Raw genomic sequence first — 15,156 nt, forward strand, 5'->3', positions numbered from 1 at the left:
GAAATTCAAAAGGCATCACCAACGGTACTATAACTGACAATCCTTTCACAACATAAAGGAACAGGAGACAGCATCTGGGAAGCAGTGTCACCTTCAGATGATAAATGTGCTCCTCGGTGTCTAGATCTATGCACTTTGACGACTTCTTCACAGACATCACCGAGAGCCCGACATCAATGCAGCCATGCAGCTTCTCTCTCTCTATCTGCAGAGGCACAAAGGGGGCCCCTTGAGAACCATGGTGTTAAAAACCATTGGAACATCCTTAACACTCTTTCCCTCCACCCTCCCCTTCCACACCCACTAACAGTAAACATAATAACTACACTTCTCCAGTACTTAGCGTGAACGAGCACAGAGCTTGGTGCTATACACACATCATCCTATTTAACCTGTGAGGGAGGAAACATCTCCCCTTTTACAGACGGGAGACTGAATTACAGAGGGTTAAGTAACAAGCAGTTTGCACATTGCAAAGTGAGGAAGCAAGGAGGTGAGGAAACTAAAAAGTTAGCCCCATGGTTCCTATGACAGTGAATTCACCTGTTAACTTCACCGCCTCCTGCAGAAATAGTTTCCGGTGTCTAAATTCATTTGGAAGTGACTTAAAAAGAGGAGTAGGTTTGTTTTCTACATCTGTGACTCCATTTCTGTTTGGTAAATAGGTTCATTTGTACCATTTTTTAGATTCCACGTATAAGCGATATCAGATGATAGTTGTCTTTGTCTGACTTACTTCACTCAGTAAGACAATCTCTAGGTCCATCCATGTAGCTGCAAATCGCATTATTTCATTCTTTTTTATGGCTGAGTAATATGGTTACCAAAGGGGAAGGGAGGGATAAACTGGGAGCCTGGGATTGACATATACACACTACTATATAAAATAGATAACTAATAAGGACCTACTGTATAGCACAGGGAACTCTACTCAATACTCTGTAATGACCCGTATGGGAATGGAATCTAAAAAAGAATGGATATATGTATAACTGATTCACTTTGCTGTACAGCAGAAACTAACACAACATTATAAATCAACTATAATCCAATAAAAATTAATTTTAAAATTTCTTTAAAAGCTGAAGAAACCAAAAAAAAATTTAAAAATAAAAATTAAAAGAGGAGTAAGGAAGCTAATACAGGCCACTGTGGGTCAGGCACTATGGCACGTTTCTGTATTTGCCCCAACAAGGTGAGCACCGTGAGAGAGGCGAAGAGAGGAAGACGGGAGAAGTGCTGGGTGAGAGAGGGACCCCTACGAGGGCAGGACCAGTAGTCATTCTGAGTCCTCAAGGGCTGTCCGCCTGGTGTTCACACACAGGGGAACCTCCCGTCACCTTCACCAAGGGCCTTCTCCACTAAACCCCTCAGTCCCCATAACAGTGGGAGGGACACGCTCTCTGTTTTGTTCCTGTTAGCTCACTGTGAAGAGGTCTCCCCCACCCAGAGAACCCCACAGCACAACCCTAAGACCAGAACCCATGCCTGGATACCCAGTAGGGTGTTGATAGGGGCTCCTGCACCTCTACTTGGTGGGTGAACTGAGCCCACCCAGAACCCAGAGCAAGGACAGTGGGGAGCAGATACCTCTGTTCCCTGAGAGGGAACCACCACCCCTCCCTGATCTCCAGTTTAGGGAAATGCAATTCTCAAACATGCACAATCTCATCCATGAGCTGACAACCACTAGCCCTTTAGAATTCTTCAGTAGCATACTGGATTAACAAGACGACTTACATCACTTTGGTTCTTGGCATATTTCAAGATTCCTTTGTCCAGATAGAAGAATCTCTGTGGGGAATAAAGCAGAATTCATTAAGACATTCCCAGGACTTCCCTGGTGGTGCAGTGGTTAAGAATCCACCTGCCAGTGCGGGGGACACGGTTTTGATCCCTGGTCTGGGAAGATCCCACATGCCACAGAGCAACTAAGCCCGCGCGCCTAGGACCCATGCTCCGCAACAAGAGAAGCCACCGCAATGAGAAGCCCGCGCACCGCAACAGAGTAGCCCTCGCTCGCCGCAACTAGAGAAAGCCCGCGCGAAGCAACGAAGCCCCAACGCAGCCAATAAAAAAAAAAAAAAAAGACATTCCATTTAAACATCCTTCTCTTGGTCTCCATGCTCAACTTCAAATTAAATGTAAGTGCTTAAGAACCGGGTCCTGAGTGGGGAGTGTAGGTGCAAACGAAGGTGCGTCCCAGACCAGTTCTTACCTTGTGCCAGCCTTTCAAGGGCCATTTCCTTTTTTTCAGCAAAAATCCTTTCTGAATTGGTGGCTCCTGGGTGTAATTCACCTCTCCCCTCAGTCCTTCCACCACTTCCCAGCTGTCCTGTTCCAACAAAAGAGTTCAGGCTCAATGGCTATCTTTAAAAAAAATAGTAATGTTAAGAAGCACTCGATCCCATCAGTCAATCCATCCAAGATGATGAGACTGGCTGGGTGTGTTGGGAGAAGAAACTCAAATTTAATTTATGTACAGTTCTTTGACGTTACAGATTTAATGCTATAATTTAGTGGCATCAAATTTTTTGTTGTTGTTGTTTTTGAAAAGCTCTCTCTCAGAAGGGAATGTCTCTGTCTTTTTTGGTGCTTGAACCTTGACAACCACAGCTAAAGGTAAAGACTTTCCTGTAAGTTCTATTTTTGTTCCCTTTGACATCATCAGTAATTCTCACTCACCACTAGACTTCGGTCTGAATTTGAACCCAAAGCTACATACATCAGGATGGAGGCTGGGCAGGAGGGGTAGGGGTGGCTGGGAAAATTGGCTGAAAAGTGTGAGACTGCATGCAAATTGGTAAACACAACACGTTGGTCAAAATGATGATTTAGTCACACTGCCTCCAAATTCTAGGTATTTAAATGTTGGAAATCTTGAAGCATCAAAAAGGTGGTTCTGCAACAAGTATTTTCATCCTCTTTGCCCAGAAGTTTTGTTTTCTCCTCCTTTCTTTTGTTTCACAAACTTTGGTGAGGGGAAGGTGCAATTATTGCTCTACTAAGCTGTTTGCAATTTTGAGGTACAAGTAGTTATTACTATAAATCTTCCACTGTTAGCCATTTGGGTTATTTCAAGTAATCGACTAGAAAAGAATTTTAAAAGGAATACTAAAGAAAAACACTAAAAATTTATTTTTAAATGCTTGAAAATGCACATACCATTGCAAAATTACCCCCAGATAGACCAAAACTGACAACACTTCAGCTGGTTTTTATTTATTATTATTTTTACATTTTTTGTTGGGATATAACATACATGGAATGCGCAAATCTTAAGACTGTAACTTGAAGAATTTATATACCTATACCTACCATCCAGATCAGAGAGAAAACTTTTCCAACACAGGATAATTACGTTTTGACAAACATGTCTTTCCCCTCCTCGGGTTTACTGAGATATTACTGGCAAATAACATACGTAGGTTTAAGATGTACAATGCGATGATTTGATACACCTCTATTCCCTCACAGAATATACTATTTTTTTTTGTGTGTGATGATAACATTTAAGATCTACTCTCTTACCAGCTTTCAAGTATATAACATTGTTAATTATAGTCACCATGCTATACATTAGAGCCCCAGAGCTTATTCATCTTACAGCTGGAAATTTGTACCATTCGACCAATATTCTCTCCATTTCCCCCACCTTCTGCCCCTGGTAGCCACCATTCTACTCTCTCCTTCTATGAGTTTGGCTTCTTTAGATCTGAATATAAGTGAGAACATACAGTATTTATCTTTCTCTGTCTGATTTGCTTCACTTAGCATAATATCCTCAAGATCCATCCATATTGTCACAAAAGGCAGGATTTCTTTTTTTATGGCTGAATAATATTCCATTGTGTATATGTATATATATGGAATATACGGAATCTTACATTTCCAGGGGATACATATACATCTTACATTTTCTTTATCCATTCACCCATCCAATGGGCACTTGGATTGTTTCCATGTTGTGGCTATTGCAGATAATGCTACAACGAAAACTGGGGTGCGGATATCTCAAGAGACAAACATGTCATCTGGGCCAAATTTCATGTTGAATAACTTGCTCTTAGTCAAATCTCCAGCCTGCAGTAAGTGGTACAGGCAGAGGCCAGAGGGGCTGGGAGATGGACCTTAATAACCTGGGAGCAGAAGCAATTAGACCCAAGTCCCAGGCAGCAGACGGTCTAATGGGGAGGGCATGGAACCACAGAGAGTCCTGGGTGCTCTGGCTTGGTGTCTGTGTTGTCCTCAAGTTCAAGATATGGAAAACACCTGGTAGCAAGACCATTTTCCTACCTTAGTGGCTGAACACTTTGTATAACCATCCTGACAGATCTGCCTTATGTCTGATTGCACCTTACTCTCAATAAGGCTTAAGGTACATCCCAGAGCTCTCAAACATAGCACTGGTTGAAATCTGGAGTTGTAAAAGTTGAATTCTTCAATGGAAAAACCAAAGCTTAGATTCAGCTCCTAAATTAGAGGACTTTTTCAAAAAGGTAAAAATGTCAAACGAGATTCTTTGTAGCAATGATTACCAATTATTCAGTCACTTAATTACATCCAGACAATAAATGGAGAATGCATAATATTAAGTGATGGGAAGCCACACACACACAAAAATTCTGCTCACATTTATTTCAGCTCAAAAAAACCAGTCCTCAAAAAGTGTCTTGCTTGTCAAGATTTTACTGAATCGTTAAAATCATCAAGTTAAAAATTTCACCTCCTCCAGGAAGCCTTCTTCAGAGGAAAGTACTATTTCATCCCAGAGACTCCATCAGTATTTCATCTCACCTTCTGCTTATGATTGTATATGTGAGGTTTTATCATCCCTGGACTGGATAATAGACACCTTGAGGCTCTAAAGTGTCTGTTCACTTCTGATTTCCTCAATGTGCCTAACGTGTTATCCTGTGACTAGTATGCATCTGATTGACAAACGGATAAACTTGGTCCTGGAATAAGGCTGCAAACAGATTTATGTTCTTGGAATATCATTCACTGGCTTGCATTTGAAGTATGCCCAATATCTTTGGGCTAAATGACTATTTACAAATCAAATACAGCACATTCACATTTGTGAAAGAAGGTGTGTGTGTGTTATCACTGTTAAATGAAAATCTAAGGCTTGAAATCTTCTAAAAAGTACTCTAAGAAAATCAAGCCCTTTTGATTTGTTTAAGACTCCCAAGCAAAAGGCAACAGGCAGAGTGCTAATACTAGACCATCGTGCACATCTGCTGAAGACATTCAATTGTGCAAAATGCAAATGCCAAGAGGGATTAGACGTTATTGCATACTTTACAAAACTGAAAAACAAATGGAATGAGATCACACCTATAGTTTAAAGGATAACAAGGCTTAAATCTCAAAAATGTTTCAAGGATTCGTGTTAGAACTAGATTTCTCCTGAACTCTTGAGACACAGTATATGCCTACCAATGAGCCAATGTGGAGGGCAGGGGATTAGACTGGGTTTCTTGGCTCTTAAGGTAAATAAGTCAAACAGGGTTTGCACTTAGTACTACGAAATATCATCTTTTTTCCCTCACTTTCTCTTCTATCTGGGCTCAGAACTTGAAACTCTTACGAGGTTGGAAGAGCCAGATTTGAAGAATTTAAGAAAGTGAAGGCTCTCCTTGACTGAGGAAGAAAGCACTGCAGCCAACTCCTTTTCTGGCTCAACATCCAAATCCTCCCCCTCCCAACTTCCTTATCTGTCACCGTCCTTGAGTCATGAGGCTGAAACCTAAGAGCCAGCATCCAGCCAGTGGTTCTCAGTGGGTACTCTTCTCTCAGGCTGTGAAACCTTGGGGGCACTTTTAGTTGTCACAGTGATGGAGTGGGTGGTTGGTCTCTGGCATCTAATGGCTGGGGGCCAGGAATGTCAGATGTCCTGAAATGTCTTGGTCTTGCACAATAAAGAAGTTGTCCCACATCCGCAAGATTTTCCAAAGTGCCAAGAGACATTTTCAGAGATGAAACCCGTTTATAATTATTCGAGCACAGAACTTAACTCTGTTTCATGTACTTACCAAAGTATTTTTGCATGTTTTTTTTTTTTTTTTTTTGCGGTACGTGGGCCTCTCACTGCTGTGGCCTCTCCCGTTGCGGAGCACAAGGCTCCAGACGCGCAGGCTCTGCGGCCATGGCTCACGGGCCCAGCCGCTCCGCGGCATGTGGGATCTTCCCAGACCGGGGCACGAACCCGTGTCCCCTGCATCGGCAGGCGGACTCTCAACCACTGCACCACCAGGGAAGCCCTTTTGCATGGTTTTTAACACACTCTGAATTCTTGGGAATGCAACTACTGAATAATTGAGATAAGACTGTACTTCCTCCTGTTTGGGACTTTAGCAAGAGTCACCCACCATTTTGCAGAATCGTGTCACTGAAGCCCGTGCCACTTGCGGTATGTGAGTTATTAACACATCTCTATGGGTCTGCATTAGTAGCCGTGACCCCACATATAGGTGTATCTGACCACTTCGTTATGTCCTCTGGTATAGTCATGTCTGGGCTTTTACATATTATAATGTATACTTTGACCACTTCTCTGAAGTTTCCTTTATTCACAGTAAAGTGTTATGTTGATATTTTCAAAATTATGTGGGCAATTATATTAAATTAATAATGAATTTCATTTGAGGAGAGTAAAGCCTTCACTGAAATACTGGTCATAAAAAGGGGACATTGGTATGATGGAGTTAAGAGCCACTGCTGATCCCGACACCAATTCTGTGAGAAGGAATGCCAGACCAGGACACAATATAGTGAAATCACTTTGAAACTGTAAGGGCTTGATTATTATAAGTCAGTCCTGTTAGTTTCATCTTCAAAATGTGTATCTTCCATGTCCCTTCTCCTCTGTTTCCCCGCCACCACCCGCCGATCTCATCAAACCTGATCTCCCAAGACTCTCCACTTCTACAATCATTTATGGGACCTCACTAGGTCCTACTCTCCATGCAGTGTAAAAATGAATACAACATAATATTTGTCATTTCCACTGCTGTGGTTTACTTGTGTTTTTCCAAGCTCCCAGAATCTTCTCTTGTTCTTTTCCATCCGTACAAATGCTTCAAGATTTTAGTTCAGTTTTCTCTTTCCATGAAATTCCTAAGTTACCCAAACGACATCAATCATGTATTCCTGTAAATGACAGTAGTATTGCTGTCCATTACCAGGTAGTTTAGTATTTTATAAATTTTTTTTCCATTTTTATCCCCAGTGCTTTGCTCTTCTGTCCCCAAACAGTTGTAGGGGCCATCTTTTTAAGTTGTTTAGAACCCCAGCAAAGAACTGAGTATATAGTAAGAAAGAAAAGAATTCTCCTGGGTTTATTCATTGTTGGGGTCTCAAACAAAGAACATAGATTAAGGTCTCAAACCAAGTAAATGGCACTGGATGGTTGGTCAACAAGGAGATATTAAAATGTATCCACACTTCTAGGCAGGCTGCCATTCAAAACACAAAAGAATAGTGCCTCAGGAAACACTATCCAGTGGGGTAGATTGAAACAATATATAAATACAAAAATATAAACAACAAAAAGATAAAATGATTGAATACTTTCTAGCCCATGAAAGCAGGAACCTTTTCTGTCTTGTTCACTACTTAATAGTGCATAGTATATGAAAGTGGTTAAGAATAAATCCTGGGATCTTTCATTGCGGTGGGGCCCCTCCCGAGTCCTCACTTCGCGCTGACCGGAATCCGAGGAGATGGCGAGCCAGGTTATCAACTGCAAGGCTTCGGTTGCCTGGGAGGCTAGAAAGCCTCTCTCCATAGAGGAGATAGAGGTGGCACCCCCAAAGGCTCATGAAGTTCGAATTAAGATTATTGCCACTGCAGTTTGCCACACTGACGCCTATACCCTGGGTGGGGCTGATCCTGAAGGGAGTTTTCCAGTGATCTTGGGACATGAAGGTGCTGGAATTGTGGAAAGTGTTGGTGAAGGAGTTACTAAGCTGAAGGCAGGTGATACTGTCATCCCACTTTACATCCCACAGTGTGGAGAGTGCAAATTCTGTCTAAATCCTAAAACGAACTTTTGCCAGAAGGTAAGAGTCACTCAAGGGAAAGGATTCATGCCAGATGGCACTAGCAGATTTACTTGTAAAGGAAAGACAATTTTACATTACACGGGAACCAGCACATTTTCTGAATACACAGTTGTGGCTGATATCTCTGTTGCTAAAATTGATCCTTTAGCCCCTTTGGATAAAGTCTGCCTTCTGGGTTGTGGCATTTCAACTGGTTATGGTGCTGCTGTGAACACTGCCAAGGGGGAGCCTGGCTCTACTTGTGCCGTCTTTGGCCTGGGAGGAGTTGGACTGGCAGTTATCATGGGCTGTAAGGTGGCTGGTGCATCCCGGATCATTGGTGTGGACATCAATAAAGATAAATTCACAAGGGCTAAGGAGTTCGGGGCCTCTGAGTGTACTAACCGCCAGGACTTCAGTAAACCTATCCAGGAAGTGCTCGTTGAGATGACTGATGGGGGAGTGGACTGTTCCTTTGAGTGTATTGGTAACCTGAAAGTCATGAGAGCAGCGCTGGAGGCCTGCCACAAAGGCTGGGGCGTCAGCGTGGTGGTTGGAGTAGCTGCCTCAGGTGAAGAAGTTACCACTCGTCCATTCCTGCTGGTAACAGGCCGCACGTGGAAAGGCACTGCCTTTGGAGGATGGAAGAGTGTAGAACGCGTCCCAAAGTTGGTGTCCAAATATAAGTCCAAAAAAATAAAGATTGATGAATTTGTGACTCACAATTTGCCTTTTGACCAAATTAACGAAGCTTTTGAACTGATGCATGCAGGAAAGAGCATCCGAACTGTTGTAAAGCTTTAAATTCAAAAGAGAAAAATTCTTCCATCCTTGTAACTAAGTCTTGTGGTCTGATTGGAGCAGCCAGACAAGCAGGAAGGAGCTCTTTCAAGTTCACAGCTTCTTAGACCTTCATTAACTGACTCTGGGGAATAATGTTTTGTGAATAAATTCATAAACGTCTAATCAAGGACAAGGCTAATACTGTCATAAGTCTGTTTTCTGGACTCTTCTTCACATAAATAATTGCTGGCTCATTAAGGAATATTTTTAACATAATAAAAGGAACTTCTGCAAAAAAAAAAAAAAAAAAAAGAATAAATCCTGGGCTTCCCTGGTGGCTCAGTGGTTGAGAATCTGCCTGCCAATGCAGGGGACATGGGTTCAAACCCTGGTCTGGGGAGATCCCACATGCCGCGGAGCAACTAAGCCCGTGCACCATAACTACTGAGCCTGCGCTCTAGAGCCTTTGAGCCACAGCTACCGAAGCCCGTGCACCTAGAGCCCGTGCTCCGCAACAAGAGAAGCCACCGTAGTGAGAGGCCTGCTCACGGCAATGAAGAGTAGCCCCTGCTCGCCGCAACTAGAGAAAACCCTCGTGCAGCAACGAAGACACAACACAGCCAAAAATAAATAATAAGTAAAATAAATAAATTCTTTTAAAAAAGAATAAATCTTAAGAGTTCTCATCACATGGAAGAAAAAATTTGTTTCTATTTCTCTAATTTTGAATCTATCTGAGATGATGGATGTTCACTAAACTTATTGTGATGATAATTTCATGACGTATATAAGTCAAATCATTATGCTGTACACCTTAAACTTACACAGTGCTGTGTGTCAATTATATCTCAATAAAACTGGAGGGAAAAAAATGGTCCATGGTAGATATGAATAAATATGTTGACCAAACTAATGAAGCAATTACAATAGCTAACATTATTAATAATGTTACTACTTATCATCTATCAGGAAGTGTTCTAAACGCCGCGTGTACATTGTTGCGCTTAACCTTTTCACAATCTTGCAAGGTTGGATTTATTAGTATATTTTTTAAATGTCTTTATTGCACCTTCATTTTTTTTTGACATTTTTAAAACTAATAGACTATTTTTAGAGCACTTTTAGGTTTATAGGAAAATTGAAATTACAAAAAGTTCCATACACTTCCTCTCTCGCCACACACAGTTTTCTGTTATTAACATCTTGCACTGATGTGCCACATTTTTTAAAAAATAGATGAACCAATATAATACATCATTATTAACTGAAGTCCATAGTTTACACTAGGGAGTCACTCTTTGTGGTATACAGTTCTATGAGTTTTGCCAAATGCATAATGTCACATATCCACCATTTCAATAACATACAAAATAGTTTCACTTCCCTAAAAATACTCCTCCCTTAACTTTCATCCCCTCTCAGTCTTCCTGGAAACCAGTATTTTTGGAATGTGGAAACCAAGGAAGAGAGAATAGGTAACTTTCCCCATGCTATAAAGTCACCTGACTACAAAATCGATATTTTCAATCATTCTGCTACATATTACAGCACATTGTATATTCTACTGTAATTTAAATATGTACATTCTGATGATGAACAAAGAGTAAATGCCATGGGGCAGGGGGACGGAGGTGGCTAAGTCCAAGATCAGAAGCCATCTGAAGGAGTCAAGAAGCCCTGCCCTACAGATAGAGACAAGCAAGGCTGGGATCCTGAGCACAGCTGCCACGTCTCCCATCCTGCATCCCCCTGAACTGGGGCGGGAAATCAGCCTGTGCATTTTAATGCTGCCAAGTCTTTGCTCATTCGCTGTCTTATATCTGGAACATCTGCCCCACCTACTTCTCAGCCTGGTGAATTCTCACCTAGCCCCACACCACCTCCTCCTTGGGGCAGAAATTCTCTCCCTCCTCAGCACTTGCAGACCTCACTTGCACTCTCTGTCTCCCTAGCTAGAAGGTGGGTACCGTGAGGACAGAGACTGAGGCTGATTTCTTATCACCTCACTACCTGTGACATAGGCGCCCTAAATAAATATTTGCTGAACGAATAAGTCTGAGGAGCAAGAGGCTATAAAAAAGGGCCTCACAGAGCCCTTGGGGTCAGGGACTTTAATAATATGTGCTGGATTGGAGTGAACTGGTACTCAGGACAGAAAATGCAGAGATGTCACTTTCTCTCGTCTAAAGGCACCGGGTGGCAGGAAGTGGCTTCTACTATGCTTCACATACCAGTGACCCAGGAGGAGGACATGCACCCTGAGCTGAGTGCCCTGAGAAACACAGTGCAGGTGGACCTGGGCCCAGGGGAGATCAGGCCCTGCTGACTTAGCCCAACACAACTGGGCTGATATCTGCCCTGGGGGCGTCAGGCTTAAAGCTCCCCATGAATACCAGGTGGAGAGAGAAACAGGACAGGGTAGGGGGAAGCGGCTTCTAAAGGTCTTTGCTTGAGTTTAACTGAAGACAGTCTGGTGCTGTCATCTGGCATTAAATTCAGTCTGTTTCACTGAACATCTAAAAGTGCCAAATATAGAAAGCTGCTTTGTGGTGGGAAAGGCAACTAAGGATTTATTCATGCTCATGAGCTGGCAAAGTTCATTTCCATATTGCTGAGTGCACAAACTGAAAGCACTTCCCTCCAGTACAGCTGTTTCCACAGCATACATCTCCTCTGCACCTTTCAAATGCTGGGTTCTCAGTCACTGCCCTTACAGTGATGTCAGAAATAGAAAACGATTTAAAACTTTAAATTCTTCCTGCAGCTGAAGAGTGTTGTGAAAGGAAGTTTTGTGGTTGCCTCTGTCTGCCATGACTGGAAAGTGGGCTGTTCTGATTATTTATTTAGTCTGTTTATCAGGCTTTTAAAAGTCACAAGGCAATCCCCAGCATTAAATCACATGAAACACAATTTAACATGACTTTAAAGTCATGTGTAATCTTCTAAAGCCTCAGGATCATCAATGTCATCTTTTATGACTGTATTAGGAACACATGGAAATGCTTGCCAACAGATTTCCAGTTAATGTAACGATAGCTTTAACTGATGTCAGACCAATTCTGGACTTATATTTCAATCACTGACACTTGGAGTTGTTGCTTCTTGTCAATTGTTTCTTCCTCAACTCAGAGTTTTTGAACACCAACAAACCTGATAGAAAGAAAAATGAAAAGAATAGAGTGGGGGTGGGGTGGATATGCAATCTAACGCAGTGCTTCTCAACTGTAACGTACCAATCACTGAAGATTTTGTCAAAACACAGAGTTCAGGTTCGTAGGGCTGGGGCGAGGCCTGGGCTTCTGCACCTGCACAGGTGAGGCTGCTGCTTTTGCTGGACCACAGAACCACTCCAAGCAGCCACACTCTAGGAGACCAGCCTGCCTTGAAGAACCGGGATTTGACTCAGTAGGCTCTGAGGGTAAAACCAGGGCCAATGGGTGAGAATTATAAGGCCCTGGACTCCACCTCTGCATAAAGGATGATTGTCTGATAATAGTCAGTGCTATGAAAAATAACAGAAACGACAAGGGCTATGAACGAGTACGTTCCCTAGTCACTGGGGAACTCTGTCAGAGGCTGGCATAGGTGCTGCAGAGGGATTCCTAGACTAGGAAGGAGGTCAGGATAAATGAGCTTGAGATCCCTTCTAAATCTTATATCATAACCTCATGTCTATTAACTGGGTATAAAGTCTCAGTTATGCGAGGTAAGTTCTAGAGATTTGCTTACGACATTGTGCCAGCAGTTAACAATACTATTGTATTGTGCACTTAAAAATTTGTTAAGATAGATCTCGTGTTAAGTGTTATAATAAAAATAAATAAAATGAAATAAAAGAAAATAAAATATTGGCTGATAAAGTCTCCCCAAAAACAAATTAAAAATGAGTAGTATTGGGCTTCCCTGGTGGCACAGTGGTTGAGAGTCCACCTGCCGATGCAGGGCACACGGGTTCGTGCTCAGGTCCGGGAGGATTCCACATGCCGCGGAGCGGCTGGGCCCGTGAGCCATGGCCGCTGAGCCTGCGCGTCCGGAGCCTGTGCTCCGCAACGGGAGAGGCCACGACAGTGAGAGGCCTGCGTACTGCAAAAAAAATAAAAAATAAAAAATAAAAAATAGGGCTTCCCTGGTGGCGCAGTGGTTGAGAGTCCGCCTGCCGATGCAGGGGACACGGATTCGTGCCCAGGTCCGGGAAGATCCCACATGCTGCGGAGCGGCTGGGCCCGTGAGCCATGGCCGCTGGGCCTGCGCGTCCAGAGCCTGTGCTCCGCAACGGGAGAGGCCACAACAGTGAGAGGCCCACATACCGCTAAAAAAAATAAAAATAAAAAATAAATAAAAAATAAACATTCTTATCCTTGATCCAAATCATCAGTGACTTTCTTTCACCTCTCTGTAAGAATAACTGGTTCTCATCATGAGAACCTAGCAACAGATTAAGATCCCGGAGAGCCTCATGAATCAAAAAAGGAATGGCTTTTGTGTTATGTAGGTTATATTCTAGTTATAACTGAGCTTCTATTTAACAGGATAGTCTCTAACTCAAAGGTCTAAGGCTTAGCACCATATAGGTACTGGAGATGCAAAGATGTGAAACCAAATGCTGGCCTTCAAACAGTTAACGTACATTAAAAATAGAGACACCACACGGTTGAAAACTCGTAAATGCCGGATGCGAGTCTCACATAAACCTGCTACAGACTCCTGTTCCAGGGCAGGCACAATCTCACATAGGGCTGGGTCCACCTTAGTGAAATGACTTGAACTGGGATATGAAGAAAAACTGACACAGTGTGAGAAAGCAGGGCTTCTGAGGCTACCCTGACAAACTACCACAGCGCTGGTGACTTAAAGCAACAGAAATTTATCCTCTAACAGTTCTGGAAGCCAGAAGTCCAAAATTAAGGCATTAGCAGAGCTATGCTCCCTCCAGAGACTCTAAGGGAGAATGTGTTTGTCTTAACTTGGGTTGCTGTAACAAATACCACAGACTGGGAGGGTAGTCCAAGATAAAGGTGCTGGTAGATTCGGTTCCTGGTGAGAACCCGCTCCCTGACCTGTAAACAGCTGCCTTCCCACTGTCTGCTCTTCCTCCACGCCTAAGAGCAAGAAGCTCTGTCGTCTGTCCTCTTCTCATAAGGGCATTCATCCCAGGATGAAGGCATCACCCTCATGACCTCATCTGAACCTAACTATCCCCCAGAGGCCCCACCTCTAAATGTCATCATATTGGGGGTCAGGGTTTCAACATATGAACTGGGGTGGGGCGGGCACAGACACAAACATTTGGTCTATAATAGCGTTCCTTGCCCCTTCCGGTTTCTGGTGGCCTTGGCGTTCCTTGGCTTGTATTCCCATCACCCAGATCTCTGCCTCTGTCTTCACACACATCACCTTCTCCTCCGTGTCTGTCTTCTCTCTGTGTGTTTCTTATAAGGACACTGGTCACTGAACTTGGGGCTGACCCGGATAATCCAGGACGTTCTCCTCATCTCAAGATTCTTAAATTTATTACATCTTTTACCAAATAAGGTAGCCTTCACAGGTTCCAAGGACTAGGATGTAGATATATCTTTGGGGGTGGGGGAACCATTCAGCCTACTACACAGGGCAAGAGGGACCACTAGGCCAGAGACTGCCAGGAAATCGACTCATCTGGAGTGAGAATAGAGAGGAGGTGATTTTGGTTGTGGTGGGAGCTTGTGTAGAGGTGCAGAGGGAGACACAGCTGGACTCGATGGTAGGGCCAGGGTGTAGAGGACCTTAGAGAGATGTCAGATTATTCCAGGGAAGTCTCCTGTTTTGCCTAGGTCCTACTTACACTGTCACTTCTCGGCCTTTAGTATCAATATTTTAATAGCATCACATCACTTAAGTAGACTCAGACTTTCCCCTCCCTGGGAAAGAACTGTTGAGTCCCTTTGGTTCACATTTGCATCTATAGCTCCTAGAAAAACATCTAGTAACTGCAAAGCTAGTAAGCTGTGCTCTCAACAAAAGCATCTGAATCGGTTCTGCCTTCCTGTATCCTGCACTATGGCCAATGCCAACCGTGAATAAATACGCTGATTCTCTTAAGGTAACCATGTAGTTTCTATCAAACTAGTGTTTCTAAAACCCACCAAAATATATTTGCTATGTGTGTTATTCTGGAATTGCAGAACAGTTTGGATGGATCAGTAACTTCCAGAAGTGTTTTAAGAGTTTGGTTTCTCGTGCCCTTCAGAGTGTGGAAGGCAGCTGTCATTTGTAGACATGCAAAGCGACAAGCAAACCCTGACAATTCAAATACATCATTTTAGCTGAAGTTTTCATTTCTTCCTGT

The 15,156-nt window shown here is 43.0% G+C and overlaps 2 protein-coding genes across 6 annotated transcripts in view; one reads left to right on the forward strand and one right to left on the reverse strand.

Annotated features, from left to right (window-relative positions):
* OSBPL3 (oxysterol binding protein like 3) overlaps positions 1-15,156 on the reverse strand; it is a 206,022-nt gene that overhangs the window by 68,010 nt on the left and 122,856 nt on the right. For all 5 annotated transcript variants that reach the window (XM_033863094.2, XM_033863092.2, XM_033863090.2 and 2 more), the window contains 3 exons: positions 2,219-2,335; positions 1,741-1,794; positions 92-205 (listed from right to left, as the gene is read on the reverse strand). In XM_033863094.2, coding sequence (XP_033718985.1) covers positions 92-205; positions 1,741-1,794; positions 2,219-2,335 — 285 coding nt within the window. The remainder of the gene's footprint in view (positions 1-91; positions 206-1,740; positions 1,795-2,218; positions 2,336-15,156) is intronic.
* Positions 7,708-9,030, forward strand: LOC109548582 (alcohol dehydrogenase class-3-like). The gene has a single exon (XM_019926732.3). It carries the CDS (start codon positions 7,728-7,730, stop codon positions 8,850-8,852), a length of 1,125 nt encoding a protein of 374 aa, XP_019782291.1. The 5' UTR covers positions 7,708-7,727; the 3' UTR covers positions 8,853-9,030.

Source organism: Tursiops truncatus, chromosome 9 (genome assembly GCF_011762595.2).
Source record: "Tursiops truncatus isolate mTurTru1 chromosome 9, mTurTru1.mat.Y, whole genome shotgun sequence".
NCBI classification, from domain to species: Eukaryota; Metazoa; Chordata; class Mammalia; order Artiodactyla; family Delphinidae; genus Tursiops; species Tursiops truncatus.